At 30.0% G+C, this 17,582-nt stretch overlaps 1 protein-coding gene and 1 pseudogene across 1 annotated transcript; both read left to right on the top strand.

Annotated features, from left to right (window-relative positions):
• Positions 1 to 849: 849 nt before the first annotated feature.
• On the top strand, positions 850 to 3,606 carry LOC125826795 (glycosyl hydrolase 5 family protein-like; annotated as a pseudogene).
• Positions 3,607 to 12,044: 8,438 nt separating this feature from the next.
• LOC125826234 (probable membrane-associated kinase regulator 2) lies at positions 12,045 to 13,703 on the top strand. The gene is made up of 2 exons (XM_049505555.1): positions 12,045 to 13,289; positions 13,383 to 13,703. The coding sequence occupies exons 1-2, from the start codon at positions 12,065 to 12,067 to the stop codon at positions 13,502 to 13,504; spliced, it is 1,347 nt and encodes a 448-aa protein (XP_049361512.1). The 5' UTR covers positions 12,045 to 12,064; the 3' UTR covers positions 13,505 to 13,703.
• The last annotated feature ends 3,879 nt before the right edge of the window (positions 13,704 to 17,582 follow it).

The raw sequence follows: 17,582 nt of genomic DNA, 5'->3' as shown, positions 1-17,582 counted from the left end.
TCGTAGCAGCAGCTTGGCTATTAAGAAATTGAGAAAGATTTCTTAATCTAGTTTTTTGATCCCACTGCTTATATTTTGGAAATTAATTACAACTACATATTATTCCGTTTATAGAATTCCATTGGCTATGAATTTTGGCATGCCTTCTTTAAATAAACAATATTATTTCATTCGTTAGTATTAATTAGACACATTATTTTATATCAATAAATTTAATATTTTGAAGAATAACTATGATTAATAATAGAAATAAATTAGGAATTAAGTGGATGAATGAACATTTATTTGTAATATAATTGACAAATAAAAGTGGATGAAAGGAGTATCATACCTTTTTTTAAGTGCAAAGATAGAAGTTAAATTATATGAAAGCAAAGATACATGGGAGCCATTAGTTACTCTAGTTTAGTACATGATATTATCATCAATGGTTGTGCTATTGTTACATATTATAAGAAAGACATATTATATTATATAAATATGCTATTTAACTTAGCTTCGTGTAATATTTATACTTTCAATTTTGGATATGCAGAGGTAGACACTTACATATTAGTAAGTTGGGCAGATAGACACACACGTCTTGCGTAACATATACAAATCAATTCGAATATATCTCACGAGATGAGAGCAAGTAAACCTAGCATGCAACGATTCCGGAAGCTTAAACAATGGATTTGCATTATATTTGCATGGTAATTTCCCCCAATACACTACCTATAACTTACCTAAATTTATCTTTTTTGGTAACATGATGCAACACACATTCTTTTACACTATTACTATTTAAAATTTGAACATAATTCTCAATAGATAAAACAAGAAGGTCTTCTTTGAAACAAATTTTGTTTTATACCATCAAACCAACACTAATTACTCCTATAAATGTATAAACTCCATCAATTCTTCTTACTTCTTTTAATTCTCTTTACACTACTAACCAAAAAAAAAATGACAAAATTAGCCACAATTTTTATTTTTCTTTGCACTTTTGCAACTTTTTCTCATTGTTTACCTTTATCAACAAGTTCTAGATGGATAATAGATGATGAAAATGGTCAAAGAGTGAAATTAGCTTGTGTAAATTGGGCGGCCCATTTACAAACCATGTTACCAGAAGGCCTAGATCAACAGCCCATTAACAATATTGTTAAGCAAATATCCTTAATGGGCTTCAATTGTGTTCGTCTTACATGGGCTACTTATATGTTCACTCGTAATTCAATTCTTACTGTGGCCCAATCTTTTGCTAACAATGGGCTTCATGATGCTCAATTAGGAATAGCCCAAAAGAATCCACAGATTTTGGGCCTTACTGTTTTTGAGGCCCAAAGGGCTGTGATTGAAGAAATGGGCCGTCATGGTATTATGTCTGTTCTTGATAATCACCTTAGTAGGCCCAAGTGGTGTTGTGGGAATCATGATGGGAATGGATTTTGGGGAGATGAGGATTTTCAACTTAAAGAATGGTTAGAAGGGTTGGATATTGTTGCTAAAAAATACAAGGATTTACCAATGGTATGTTTTACTCTTACTTGTTTTATTGATTTTTAATATATTACGGACAATATACTCAGTGTAGTTCCACAAAGTGGAATCTGAGGAGGGTAGACTGTACGCAAACCTGACCACTACCTAAGAAATAAAAACATATATGTAGTAAGAGGGACTAGACCAATAGATGAAAGTTGAGAAAGGAATACACCTCAATTTGTGTTACATTTTGAACATTAGAGATTCGAAAAGTAGACACGTGAGATTTTCAACTCGCAAAAAAACCAGGCTTAGTAGTAATAGAAGTATCGATCGTTAAGGTAATTTCTTAGTTATCCCTTCACCATTTTCTTGAATTGCTTCATAAAGTTGTTATTGATTGTCATTTACTATTTTTATCTAGGTTATCGGCATAAGTCTACGTAACGAGTTACGTGGTCCACTTCAAAACCAAAGTGTATGGTACAAAAATGTCAAGAAAGGTGCAAAAACAATTCATAAAGCTAACCCTAATCTTCTAATAATCATATCAGGATTAAATTACGATATCGATTTTACCTTCCTAAAACGAAAGCCTTTGAACTTATTAAACATGAGAAATAAAATCGTATACGAGATTCATCGTTACGCGTTTACCGAGGGACAAGCTAATTGGTTCTTAACTCAACCACTAAACAAGTTTTGTGATACAATTAAGAAAGAGATTATGAATAAATCAGGATTTTTACTTAAGGGTAAAAATGCAGCACCTTTATTTGTTAGTGAATTTGGAAGTGACCAAAAAGGGATGAACCCTTCTGGCAATTTGTTTATGGGCTGCTTGCTCACATTCTTAGTGGACTTGGATTTGGATTGGGCGTTTGGGCCTTGCAAGGTAATTATTATACCCATCAAGGTAAACCGGGTATGGATGAACCGTTTGGGATGTTTAATAATACATGGAATTCTCTTAGAAGTCCTCAATATCATGCAAAATTGCAACTTATTCAACAAAAACTCCAAGGTAAATGGTCTCTTACACTTTTAGTGTATTTTAATACGTTATATCAGATAACTTGTCTAATTTTACAAGTAATCACACTTTTTATAAATGACTATATGTAACTATCTTTTAAGTGATCTGATTGTATGTAAATATAATTTTATGTTGTCTTTCATCTACCTATTTTGCCAAGTTTCTTAGAAGCTAGAAGTGTTTTTTTTTTTCTAAAAAAAATACTACTAGGTGTTTGGCAAATCTTTTAAGAGAAAAAAAGGTGGGTTTTGAAAAATGTTTTAGAAAATTGGTATGTTTCTCCCTCAAAACTACTTTTTTCCAAAAAAAATCCCATGTGGTAATTGATGCTATACATTTCAAATTAGTTGATCAAACACAAACTGCAACTCTCTGAAATCATATTTTTTGAAAAACATTATTGACAAAAAGTACTTTTCAAAATAAGCAGATTTTGAAAGTTGGCAATGACTCTATTAGTAGAGTACATGTGAGTTAGTCACACTCACATTATCATTAAATCTTTATGATGATGAGTAATAATTAGTAATGTATATGTCATATTGTCACATGTTATAAGTTCACTTAATATTATTAATGTAGAAATCCATTGTTAGGGCATGCATGTAACTAAAGTCCTTTCATTATGTTAATTTAACACCTCTTTTTCTTTCTTTTTGAATGTTTTAGATCCAAAATCAAAGAAACCAAAATACTACTTATTATTCCATCCACAAAGTGGCAAGTGCTTGAATGTTGCAACCAACAATGTAGTACAAGCAAGTAGTTGCATCGGAGCTAGCCGGTGGATCTACCACGGAGACCGCACGTCGATCCGATTAACCGGAACTTCTTCATGTTTAACAACATCAAGAGAGGGCATGCCTTTGACACTTTCAAAAGATTGCAATAATAGTGAAAAAAACAGATGGAAACTTGCTTCAAATTATCAAATTTCAAATATTGATGAGAATGGGAAAGAGTTGTGTTTGGATTTTGACACTAATTCTTCTTCTAACAAAGTTTTGGTAAGGAAATGTGTTGGCTTAGATGGAAAAAGTAATGATAATCCTCAATCTCAATGGTTCAAGCTTGTCTCAACCAATGTTTACTAGAATTGTACTCCGTTCAACAATAGTTGTTCAATATTGACTTGACACACACCTTAAACAACAATAAATAACAAGAGTAATATTACTATATTATACTTTGTATATATTAAGGGTAGATTATCTCTTGGTTTTTCCAAACTGAATAACTATTTTTAGTATAGTGGATAAGTAAAGATAGACGGACAAAATAGGATGATTACTCTTTTGGTGAATCTTTCTAGGTACATTAATTTAGGTTTATGTCTTATTTGATGTTTGATATTCATATTAATGGAATACGATTAAATTGAGAATTGCATTGGAAAATTTTGAAGTGAAGCACTCTTAACAAAGCGACTCTGTTATAAACTTTTAGATCTTTTGAGTAGTACACTTTACATTTATTTTTTTTGCTTGATATTTATGTTCTTAGATGTCTCTTTAACATGGTCCGCTAGCCGGAGTTTTTTTTCATTTAATGTACAAGACTTGCAAAGCAAGAAAAGAACTTTCCTTCGTATTAATTTATTTGTCATTTTTTATTCAACACGAAATTTATGAAAATAAAAATGACTTTTAAATCTTGTGATTTTAAATGAAAGATATAGCAATTGTATCAAAAAAAAATTTAATTTTATGTTTTTAAATATGTCGTATGAATAATTCGAATCAAAAAGTTAAAAAAAATAAAAAGTTTCTCTTTTTAAAATGGACAAACAAATTTAAATGAATTAATTGAGTATGAGAATATGTTAGTAGATCTCAAGATTAATAAAGGAGATAAAAGAAGACAAATAATGAGAGAATAAAGTTGGTAAAAAGAAATAAAGTTGAGATTTTCATCGTCATTTTCTCCATGTGGAGCCCTAATCCTAATTAAAAGTAATCTATGAAACTCTTTTTTTATGTTTGATGATGTTAGAAAAATTAAGTGGAAAATTGAAACTCTAATGTATATTCCTACGCTATTGGATGAGCCGATTATAAATATTTTATTGTAAATCTTATGATTATTACATGGATGTTAATTGTCAAATGGGTCGAAGAATTAAGTTATTAAGTCCGATCCCCTTGTTTTCAGGGACAATTCCTCTTTAATCATTAGTAAAATTTGTGGTTTATATAATTATTATACATTTAAACTAAGGTTTCTGTCAATTATTTTCTAGTTAAAGTAAGATTATACCACTATGAAATTAAAAAAAAATAAAAAATTATAGAAGGGACAAAATAATGAACTAGGACCCCATCACGGGGCTTTGCGGCATGAGACAATAATTAAAGCCACTTTAATACCAAAATTGTGTTTATCCATAATCACGAGGTATCAACTATTTAATTAATAATTAGAAGCGGAATAAACCATACATTATAATAATTATATTTTTAACTATAAAGAAACATAACACTCCACTTAAGAAAGTGTAGTATATTCCATAACTTGTCCAAGTTAAAAACTAACATTCTCATACACAACTGTTTAGTGTGTAACAATTTGTAAGTCTATTTATTTCAAAATAATTTAAGATATATGGGTGTTTAAAGTGACATATATCTAATAAAAACTTATTATGTAATTCGATTATGTTTGCATGTTCAACGACTTATGGCTAAATACAATTGTTTTTTCTTAAAATTTATGCATATATGGTTGAAGATCAACTATTTTTACTTGAACTTGAGGTAGAAATAATATTCGAACTTTGACACATGAAACAAGCCTAATTTATAACTAGTGATGTGCCCGTGAACTTTTTACCAACTTGAAATTTATTCTTTAAAATATAAGTGCAGTGTATTATAAAAGATAGTTCACAATAAAATTGGGAGCTTGGTACCACCACTAAAGGATATAATGCAATGAATGAAATTGTTCCTCTTTTACTTAGAGTTTTCAATTTTTGAGCCTCAAGTATATAAAAAGTTGTTGATAGAAAGTGTCTCCTAATAAAACCCTTACGACTCTAAAATAATTAAACTTCAATATAAATACCAAACATCAGAAGAAAAAACAAAAATAAATGAATTGGGAGGTAAGTAACTAGGCTCACTTTGGGAAATGGATGTGATGTAAGACCTTTTTGACTATGCTTTTTGCACAATTGTTCACTTTAGTTGCAAAGTCTGACTTGCGTAAGAGGAGAAAAGATAATTAACTAGATAGCCTCAATATTAATTAGCATTCCAATTCATAATATCATCATTTAAATCGTGACATCTCAAATAGCGATTTCATTCACTTTACTATTTTTTCAGTGACTTAGATTCATAATATTAGGATCATAAATATAAGATACTTATAACCATCTGAGCAGTTTAAAAGAAGGAAAAACTACTTAACTAGACATATACCACTATCATATATACTAATTTTATCTCTACTTTTAAACAATTACATATATTACCACTTTTAAAATTTTATACCATATATTTTAAAAGATACATTCAAATAAACAATTCCATAAAACTAGGATTTATTAATACCAAATTTGGAGTAAAATACATTGAGATCAATCACTTAAAAATTAACCTAAAATAGAGTCCTCAATTATTTACTCACTTAATTCTCTCCATAATTTATTAATTCATAAATATCCAAAAATCCAGTCATAGCAACCAACACAATTGACTTCATTATCAACTATGGAGCACAACATCGAGGAAGTCGAAGAAGGGAGCCATTTCATTGCCGCTAAAATTGGACATTTTTTCGTTGGTTTTAAGATACATAGAAAAACAGTTTAGGTGCCTAGAATGGACAGATCAATACATCTAATCATTACGTATATATTAGATACATAGAAGAAACGTCAGATACATAAAAGAATAGTTTAGATACATATAATGAACATATCATATACACAAAAATTCAAATTTTAAAATATTTTCTTATGAGCCGTAGATACTCCAAAGATGTTATACGTGTGATTTCCTCCTTAATTTATGTGTTTCAGTTACATTCCTTATTTAAATAAACTTAATTATATGTATCTGATTAATTAACATGTATTACATGTATCAGTTACATTCCTTATTTAGAAACAATTATCGAGATACATGTATCAGTTACCTTCCTTATTTAGATGCAATTATCAAGATACATGTATCTAGGCGTGTTAGATACGTGTATCCACAAAACAAATTATGATAGGCTTGGTAATTTTGCAAACTCATGGGAAAGAAGATAATTAGCTCCTAAACTAGTGGGATTTGTGTTGTTTTCCCTTAAAAGAATCCATTGTTAAAATAGAAAAAGTTATAAGTTGGAGTTTTAGTCAAAATAAAGCTCAAATATTAATAGACTCTATATGGTAGGTCCTTTTGAAAGTGGTAGGTACTAGTAAAGATGTTATGTCAATAAATCACCTGAACGACGTGATCATTTTAGCAATGACCTTTCAATCAATTCTAAAACTTCAAATTTATGCAATTGTTTTTTCTTAGGTAAAATTTTACTTTTAATACGTGTCAGATATAAGGTTAGTCAAATCATAAAGGTGACACCTTAATTATTTAATTTGTTTGTGTTAAAATGCTAAACGGATTAAATAAATAAAATGTTATTTTATGTGTCAATCTTTACATCTACGACTTCTATGGAATGAGATTTAGCTAGCGTTTGGTCATAGATTTCCAATTATTTTTGATAAATATTATTTGGTGAAATTTCACCATGTGTTTGGCCATAATATTGAGAAATATATTTCACCTTTTTAAGAAATATGATCTATACGCATAAGTTTTAAAAACTATCAAAACTAATCATAAGTTTGTATTATATAACACGTGACTTTGTTACCCTAAGCCGATTGTTCATCATTTTTATCAATAACCATATCATCACTTTCATTGTCATTGACTATTCCATCACTACTTTGATGTTCACGTAAAAAAATATATAAAACAACGCAAACAACTACTATAGATGGTGTTCTTGTAAAAAATAAAAGTTTGGTGTAGAATTTGAATTATTAAAAGTTCTCAAATAATGAGATTTGACCCAAATACTAGAAAAAACTAGTATTTAAAAATTTGAATTATTTGTCAAATAATGACAAATTATATGGACAAATACTATTTGTCAAATTTTACTTAGAAAATCTATGACCTGTATTATTTCTGCCGACTCTAGTGCCTACATTGCATTTGCAGGTAAAAAAAATCAATTGAACAAATTTTGAATAAAATAGTATTCGAAGGTTCACAAGCAATCAAATACAAAGGGGTTTATTCGACCTAATTGTACCACATAATCTTTTTCAAAAATGGTCGGTGTGTTATTTAAGCTCCAATAAAAGTAGAATTATTTTCTTATTGGTTTAAATTTTCTATTTCAAGATGATTAATGTTTAAGTGATAAAAATTATCAAATTAAAAAAATAAAAAATAATAATATATATATACTAAATTACGTATAACTAATGTGTATTTACATGTTTAAACTAAAATTTGAAATTTATTTGAAGATCAAGGACAAACAGATTATAATGATCAAATAACAACATCTTAATGTAAGAATTTATTTAGGGCCCGTTTAGCCATGCAATATGGAATCGTGATATGGAATCATGGGATTAAATTGAAGCTTTGTTTGGACATGTGATATGGAATTTTTGTGTTGTATATTTTCTCATAAACATAAGAATCCTAGAAGTTGTAAAACTATTGAAATAGCCCCAATTGTTTATTCAATCTTACCAAATAAATAAAAATTTATAAAATCACATAATAAATTATTACAAAACTATTTGTTCTCCACTTAAGTAGTTGTTTCATCTAACTTTAATTTATCAAACTTTAATTCAATAAAAATAAATTGAACATAAATTGTAGTGTATTAGTCTTTAATATAATTCTCCTACATAGTACGGATAATCTCCTCACGCTGAACTTGCATTTCTCGATCATATGACTGAGAAGATGAACCAACATTGTTACTTAATTCATTTGTTGGTCAATATCATTTGCAACTATATTTTCATGCTCATAAACCATAAGTATTTAATCACTCCTTTGGTATTCTCGCAAATAATTATGTAACATTGTACAAGCTATGACAATTTTCACTTCTGTGTCAATATCATAATGGTTCATGCCTTGTTTCACTTGTGTGCAATTACACATTTTAGTGCATTAATTTCGTGCTAAAGTCAAACATATTGGAAGTAGTGATTATCAAACATACATCACCAATTTTGTCTCTTTTCTTATTAAATTGTTTAAAGCATTTTCATATGTAGCCTAAAGAGAAGTTTTTTTTATTATGAAAAACCAAAAATATCACTCCCTCCGTTCTTATTTATATTCACCAAATCAATTCATACTTATCATTTATATTCACCAAATTTAAAGTAATAATAAATATTATGTTGGTGAGAATAATAAATTTCAAAAAGTAATGATGTGATTATAAATTTTATTAACATATGGAAAAAATGGTTAATAAATAAAATGTGGGATTGTTTTAACAAAATATAAACTTGTTGGTCAATTTTTGTATTTAAAAAATCCCAAATCATGATATAGAATTCCCATATCATGATTTTTGGAGAATATGATATTCCATCTCATAATATGAAATCATGAGATGGATTCAGCATGAAATCGCATGTCCAAACACTGATTCCATCTCACGATTTCATATCATGATATGGTATCGCATGACCAAACGCCTACTTACTACATACATAGCAAATTTGGAGAGTTGTGTCCGGTCATTATCTTAGATTTCTGCTAAATCTATCTAGATAATTAGACTCGTTCATCTTACCACACATCATCTTTCGAGTCGTTCACGTATTGAATCCGTATTTTAACTAATACATGTATATTTAAATATGTATAACAAAGCAGATAAGATAAATTTATTGAAAAAAAAAAAGTACTCCACTATAGTATAGATAGATAGTACTTTAAAAATAATGAATGTGGGCTTCATTCACAAACATACCCTACATACTTTGTCTGCAATAATGAGACAAAAATTCATCAGTTTTAACTCCATAGCTAAATATCAACAATATTTTGTAACTGAAGGTCAATAACTTTATCTTGTTGGGAATGCAAGTTGTAAAAATAAATACTTAGAGTAGCTTGTATTTCACCGTCTCAATTTATATAATATAGTTCACATTTTGACATTATATAAGAAATATTATAAATAATAAAATCGAATGGAATTGATTGTGATTGTTTTTTTTTTTTTAACCTTTAAAATTTGAACTATGCCATATAAATCGAGAGATTTACGATTTACGCGTAGTAATGAATGTGAGTTATTCGTAGCAAAAGGTACTTTCCGTGCATGTTTGCCACGTGACTTTTCTTACCCAAAATTATGTGAAATAAAGAAGGCAGTCTACGGATGTTGCAGTAAGTAACCACTATTATTCACTGTGATGCATGTGCTCCGCTTAGTTTTTGATATTTACGTTAAAGTTCGATAAAATTAAAATTTATATTGAATTTTTTTTCTTATTAGAGTTAAATGTATAAAGTGTAGAAATATTTTTAACGGTAATAAATTATGTGAAATTTCGATCGATATAAACGACAATGCAGGTAATTTTTACCCCAATTCTTTATAGTACAAAGATATTATTATTATTTTAGATAAGAATTTGTACGTGTGTAATTTTTAGAGATGTTCCAAAAAAGCTTTATGAAAAGGATATTTGTATAATGCAATGGGGCTGACACAAACACTGGATTTCTTCACATGACTATTCTGTAACCACGAATATATACCACTGTATTATAAGCTCAACACTAGGGACACAACTATAAACTATAAAAGTAACGTACGTTTTTCTCATTGTTTTTGTGTGATTTATAGGTTATGAGTTCGAACCGTAATGATAATAATAGACATTCTACTTACATCTCAATTCTTGAGGTGGAGCCTTTTACGCATTTTGCTAATATGGGATACTTTGTATACAATATTATACTAAAAAGAATTACAATATATTAAAAAAAGCAATGTACTGTAACTAGATAAGTATGAGATCTAATGTATAACATTACGTGATTATGCCCACTTATAAACTTTATTGTATAGGTAGAAGATTCATTTTTCAAAACTTTAGGGGAGGAAGAAGTCTCCTCTTCTTTTTTTTCTTCATTTAGTGTTCGGAGTATATAATGAAGCCTGACTAAATTCTAATTGTGCACTGTAGGACTCATTCAAAAATAGCACTCTCAACAAACTTTTATCCATCTTCAAAAATCAAACTTAAGACACCTAATAAAGGGTGAAACCATGTTGGTGAAAGAAGCCTCCTCTTCTTTTTTTCTTCATTTGGTGTTCGGAGTTAATAATGAAGCCTGACTAAATTCGAATCGTGCACTACATGACTCATTCAAAAATAACACTCTCAACTAAATTTTCTTCATAACCAAAAATCGAACTCAAGACCTCTAATCAAAGGTGAAGCAGTCCAACAAGTACACCAGTGACCCATGTTGGTGGAAGAAGCCTCTTATTTTTTTCTTCATTTGGTATTCGGAGTTCATAATGAAGTCTGACTAAATTCGAATCGTGCCATGACTCATTTAGAAATAACACTCTCAACTAAATTTTCTCCATAACCAAAAATCAAACTCAAGACCTCTAATCAAAGGTGAAGCAGTCCGATCAGTACACCAATGACCCATGTTGGTGGAAGAAGTCTCCTCTGCAATTGCTAGCAATTGGACCCATTTTCAATATTAGCTCCCTAACCCCCAACTATTTTCCCACCACTATTAACTCTTGTGACCCATTTTCATTCTACTCACAAATTTAAGGGTCAAATAAAGATAAAGTGGATTGAATTGAATTTTAAAAAATTAAATTAGTACATACTTATTAATTTATCTAAAATTAATGCTTAAATAAATTGAATTAAATAATAAACCACCCGTCTCATCATTGTACTAATTTGGTATACAGTAAACTGAACCATTACGGCAATGGCCACTTCTGAGAATGACACACAATTCAAGTGATGCACAATGACGTTAATGTTGGACTTTTTTTTTCTTTTTAATTTCATATTTTGATATTTAATATTTGTATCGAAGTTCGATTAATATAAAATTATGTATCGATAAACACTCCCTTGTATTCAAAAGTCTTAAAAAATATCTCAAGGTTTCAATTATCTATTTTAACTGAGGAGATATTTTTATTTAAATATATTTTAGAAAAAGACAAGTAATATTAGAATTTGAAAACTAAAAAAATAGCAAGTACAACTACTAGGAGTAATATATATGAAAATGTAAAAAAGAGAAAGAAAATAAAACTTTTACCTAGTTGTGTTACTGTTCTTCCTCTGCCACCTTCAGAGTACTGCTGCAAGAGTATTAGCTAAGCGTCTCCATTATCAATCTTCTTCCCCTTTTATAAAACACCTCTCACTTTTCTTCATCTCTCTTCACTTTATTCACACCCTTTTTTCTAGTAATACTTGTTTATTATACTATACTGGCTCTACCAACTATGGAAGCTTTCAGTTTGCTCAAGTACTGGCGTGGTGGTGGCGCTGCCGGAGTTTTCTCTGACGATGCCGCCGGTGCTAAAACTCGTTCAACGGTACTCACTGACGTTAGTGCTAACTCGTCGGAATCTGACTCCGACGATGACGGAGATGATGGACCGTTTTTTGACTTGGAGTTCACTGCTCTTCCTGAAGTTGAGGAAGAAGAAGTGAAAATTGAAGGAAATGATAGGTGTAAAATTAGTTCAAAGAAGGAGGAGGAGACTGAGGAAGGAGATGGAAGTGAGTCGGAGAATGAAGGAGAGCTGAAATTCACGCTTTCCCCGTCTAGTTCGAGTGTTGATGGTACGGATCCGAATGTATCACTTTCTCCTTCGGATGATCTTTTCTTCAAAGGAAGTTTGGTTCCAATCGAGCCTTCATCGCTGTTATTAACCGCCTCGGAAGCAAACTCTAAATTTTCTTCGTCATTGTTGAAGTCTGCAACTAAGTTTAGAGTGTTAATGCTGAAGCTGAAGAAGCCAAAATCAAATGCAGCAACAAAAACTGGAAAATTATCTGAAGGTGATGGCGATGATGGCTCTGTTTCAGCTACTCCGAAACCACTACGGATTAAAGTATCAGAGGATGAAAAAGAGGAGCGTCAGAATCGAACGCAGAGCAAGTTTTTAACGGTGAAGTTTAAGGTTGAAGAAGTTCCTATTAAGTCATTGTTTACTAGAGATAACAGCTCTAAAGCCAACAACAGCAGCAGCAAAATACAGAAGCGGAATCCGGCGGAAGCATTTTCAACAAATTCAGAAAATTCTTCTGCCGATGAGAAGAAATTTTCTAAAGAGGTGATGCAAAAATACTTGAAAAAAGTAAAACCTCTGTACATTCGCGCCTCGAAACGTTACGGCGAGAAGCTCAGATTCTCCGGACAGTTGAGCTTAACAGGTAATGCTACACTTAAGCCCGGTCCTTCACCACCTCCGTCCGCAGCAGCGAAGGCAGAAGCAGCAACAGACCCTCCACCGGTGTCTGAGAGGAACCAGAAGCAGGGGAATATTCCGTCAGGACTGCGAATAGTTCGTAAACATTTGGGGAAAAGCAGATCGGCGTCGTCGGCGGTTATTGCCGCGTCGCCGGTAACATCTAACCGTCGAGACGACTCGTTATTGCAGCAACAAGACGCAATTCAAGGCGCCATTTTACACTGCAAGAGGTCTTTCAATTCATCTAGAGGTAAACTCAATTAACATTCCAGAAAATTAATTAATCAAAAAAATTATTCCATAATCTTAATTATTTTCTTACACATTTCTAATTTAATTATAGATTCAGAGTCATCCATTTTATCACGTTCAGCAAGCGACGCTTCACATGAAAAATCAACGCACTTAATAACAGATTCATCTGCATTAGAAGAAGCCATAGCGGTGAGAAAATTAGAAATTTAATTAAAATTAAGATCTTCTGCTTAAAATCGTTAATTATTATTATTAGTAGTTAAGTTTTGGTTTTCCCTCGATTATAGAGATTTCAACGGTCATGACAAAGTAATGAGTGGTCAATTATCTGTTTTCTCTCGTGCTTTGCTCTTTGTAAATTATTAATTAGCACTTTAATATTATAGAATTATACTATTAGTTGTACTTATTGTTAATTATATAAAGTTTTATCCTAATCTCCGTTTTAAATTTTAATTAAGTGGTGTCTTCTGCCTTGGGTTACGTGCATTTGTTGTTGCTTAAGAATTTGTAAAAAATGGTTCTACTTTTGTACCTTGTTGCTGCGATCGCTTTCCCCTATGTTTTCTAGATTTTTGGTTCGAAGTACAAAGAGAAAGTATACAAAATATATTCTAGCACGTCAAGAATTTTCACTGAGAGGTTCAAAACTTATTATATATACTTTAAAAAAAAAGTTTTAATTTTACATATGTATAATTGAGTATGAATTTCATGAGATGTTGGAACAAGTAGCACACATAAACTTGTCCATCATCAAAATATTATGAACCCAAACATATAAGATATTGAAGGAATAATTTTTTTTCATATTATAATAAACTAGAGTTGGATAAGATTTGGTAACTTCTCAAGGCACCATGTAAATGTACCAATAAGAGTTGTTGGATAAATCTTTCCACAAGTTGAGAAAGTCATCTGTCTATTTTTTTTAGTTATTCATCGAGGGAGTGACCTAATGAAATAATTGAGAACTCTGAGATTTCACGATTGAAATTCAGTGGCGACTTAATAATCAATGAAAATATGTGAAAGTTGATTCGAATACCACGAATCATGATTTTAAAAATAAATAAAAAGTAGTGTTACATGTAAGGAGTTTAGCAATAATTTGGATTGGAGTAGCAACTTTTGAGCTTACAAAGTGTCTTTAGCGGTCAACAATCCGGGTAAAGTGGAAACAAAGATATCCTAGTTAAATTTTCTTTTCTTTGCTTTTTTGCCTTTTCCTTTATCTTTTTTCCCTTTTTGGGGGGTTCTCTTTTAGTATACATTAGTAGTAATATTCAATCTTCAAAGTTGAAAAAGAGTAGAAAAGAGAAGATAGGTAGGTCATTCTTCTTCTTTGTTAACACAACACAACTCTACAAACATAGGTAAAGTGAATGAAGTGTGTGTGTTGTCAATTTCGAAAGTCGTGAACGTTGATTTTGATGCTTATAGTAAACATATAAATTGATAGAAATATACTTGTTGAGATTCAATTTGTCTCCTATTCCTAAACTTTTCCCTACAAAAGTGCTGCTACAATGACACGCCCTTTTATTTTTGCACCCCCTTAACAAAGCTTTTTAGTTTGACCAATTTTCTTTCCTTCTTTCTCTAACCACTACTTACACCCACAAATTTATTGGATAGGGGTTCAATACTCCATTAGTTTCGTATCGGAGTCTGGAGTCAAAAAGGTAAAAAAAATTGAGAATTTTTTTTCAAAACGGTAATATTTGAACGGAAATTGTAGGTCGTAACGCACAACCTGACATGCTTCTTACAAGGCGCCAATAAATTTGAAACTAATAGAGTATTAAACCCCTACTTAATAAATTCATAGCCTCTAAATTTAATACTCCATTAGTTTTATATTACTAATCAATCAAGAGGGGCCAAGTAACATGGAACAGATGAGAGAATTAAAAATTATCCGTATGTTCATGGTTTAAATAAACATTAATGAGTCGAGATATATTATATTTGTGCTTAAATATCTAACGTGGCCAAACTTCTCCATAAAGATTAAGCCGTAAATTGCCATTAACACTTTGTTTGGATGGTTGTTACGCATTGTTTCATAATGTATCGTGTGTATTATATTGTGTTATTTTTTATCGTACTGTATTGTTTAAATGTTTGAATAGATTATATCGTTCTCTATCGTTACATAATGCCATATAGATCTATAATTTGAATGATAAACCTACGAGAAATGTAGGGTATGGGTAGAGATATATGAAAAGATTGGATAAAAGATTAAATATGATTATTAAATAATAAATAAAGATAAATTAAAAAGAAAATAATTAGGCAACAACACGATTAAACCAAATCGATCGTTACATAGAACGGTCTTTTTATCATTATTTAACGATGGATTTAAATGATACTATACAATAAAATTTAAACAACAGTCAAAATAAACATTGAATTTAAACTAATAATATAATACAATTAGACTGGTAACAGCCATCCAAACAAGGAGTAAGACGGTGGTAAGAGCGATATATGACGTGTCACATTTGTGGATATTAAATTGATTATATCACAAGCCTGAAATCTATATTTATTTACTTTTAAAAAAAGAGTATGGTATGTGGTAATGTGGAAGCTTAATTTTTTATGACATTTAGATTTTGTAACAATTTAACTTTAAATTTTTTATTTTATCTTGCTTTATAGCACACAACTATATATGCTTATTTTTTTCAACAATAATTAAGTCCTCGTGCATATATGCCGTATTCACTTTGCAATCAATAAAATGCAATGTTAAATAAAATGTCACCAAAAAAAATAAATCCTTTTACTTTAACTTTCTAATTTATTGATAAAAAAAAATGTTCTTTTTGACACAACTTATTTCTTTCCAATTAGAATCACAAAATTAATAAAATCACATTGTCGAATATTTAGACAGACCATGCAATACAGAAAGATGAAGTACCAGTTGTCTTTCAAAGAGTTAAATAATAGAAAGTGACAAAAAGTCACAATGTTTTTGGTAGCGGTAAAGCAAATGGTTGGGAGAAACGAATTCAAAATTTAATTTTATGGGTTAGTAAATTTTATAAAGATAATTGTAAATGTTAATAATTAAATTCAAAATTTAATATTTTAAAAAGTATAGTAAATAAAAATTATTAAATTCGATCGAACTGGTAAGTCGTACCACGGTTGTTACACTAATGAAGAAGCATTTATCCAAAGATGGACTTGTGGGTCATGGAGATCACAAATTAAATCTGATTTCTGTCTTTTTTTTCTTGAAATCGTTTTAATGTTTATTATTCTTTATTAAATGAAAAACATGAATAAAACAAGCACAAGAATCCATATAGTAGCCAAAGGCACATTATTATTCACTAATTTAGCCATTTAGAGGAAATAATAATGCATCTTTTGAAGGTTCATGTACCATAAAAAAAAGTGAATATATTTACCAATATTGAATATCCTGATTGGACATGTCTACATTTATAGTAAGTAGTTACAAATTTTTCTTCTTCTTGTAAACCTACTATTATTCTTTTCATTTTGTCATTTTATATGGTGACGGATCCATAAATTAGGTGTGGCACTAAAATTTTAGTTATAGACTTCATAGGACTCAATAATTTGGCGAAATTCTATATCCGTATTAAGAAATTTACTTAATATTGTATGTGTAAAAAAAAATGTTTAGAGCTCATAAATTCTAAATTTATCTCTGTCATAAGAGAATGTACGGCCATTAGGTATAATTACATATATTGATCTTTTAGACAACTTGATAATATAAAACATTTGTTTTATATTCTCTATATGTAGAAGTTAAACTATCATTTAAAACAAATAATTTTTAATATAATATGCCAAATACATTAATAAAGGTTTCTCCACACTTGTTTTTAGCTTGCAAGTCAATATGTGATAGGATTCTAATTTCCAACTCTACATAAACTAAAGAGTTGCATAATATGGCCAAAATGTCTACTACTATGAGTTAATGTTTGCATGTGAATGTGATAATATGATTCCAATTTCCAACTCTACATAAGCAATATTAATATTTACTCTCTCCGTCTTAAATTATCTGTTGTGTTTCTTTTTTACACGTCTCTTCATTATTTACTCTATTGAGGTGTTTGTAGTCTTAATTAAGAACAATTATTACCAAGGAAATGAGAATAGAATCATTAATCTTATCTTAAACTTCTAAAATGCCAAATAATTTAAGATCAGGATTATATTTTGAACATTTCCTAAGCATAGTTTCATTTTATTGTAAAACTTTTTTTTTGGTCATTAATTATAC

The sequence above is a fragment of the Solanum verrucosum genome, unplaced genomic scaffold (genome assembly GCF_900185275.1).
Source record: "Solanum verrucosum unplaced genomic scaffold, falcon-dt-bn FXZP01000060.1, whole genome shotgun sequence".
Lineage (NCBI taxonomy): Eukaryota > Viridiplantae > Streptophyta > Magnoliopsida > Solanales > Solanaceae > Solanum > Solanum verrucosum.
The sequence above is the reverse complement of the archived record's forward strand: the minus strand, read 5'-3'. Positions and strand labels throughout refer to the sequence as shown.

Coding starts and splice junctions, on each gene's coding strand:
- LOC125826234 (XM_049505555.1), top strand. CDS start 12,065: ATGGAAGCTTTCAGTTTGCTCAAGTACTGGCGTGGTGGTGGCGCTGCC. Junction 13,290..13,382: donor GTCTTTCAATTCATCTAGAG/GTAAACTCAATT, acceptor ATTTAATTATAG/ATTCAGAGTCATCCATTTTA.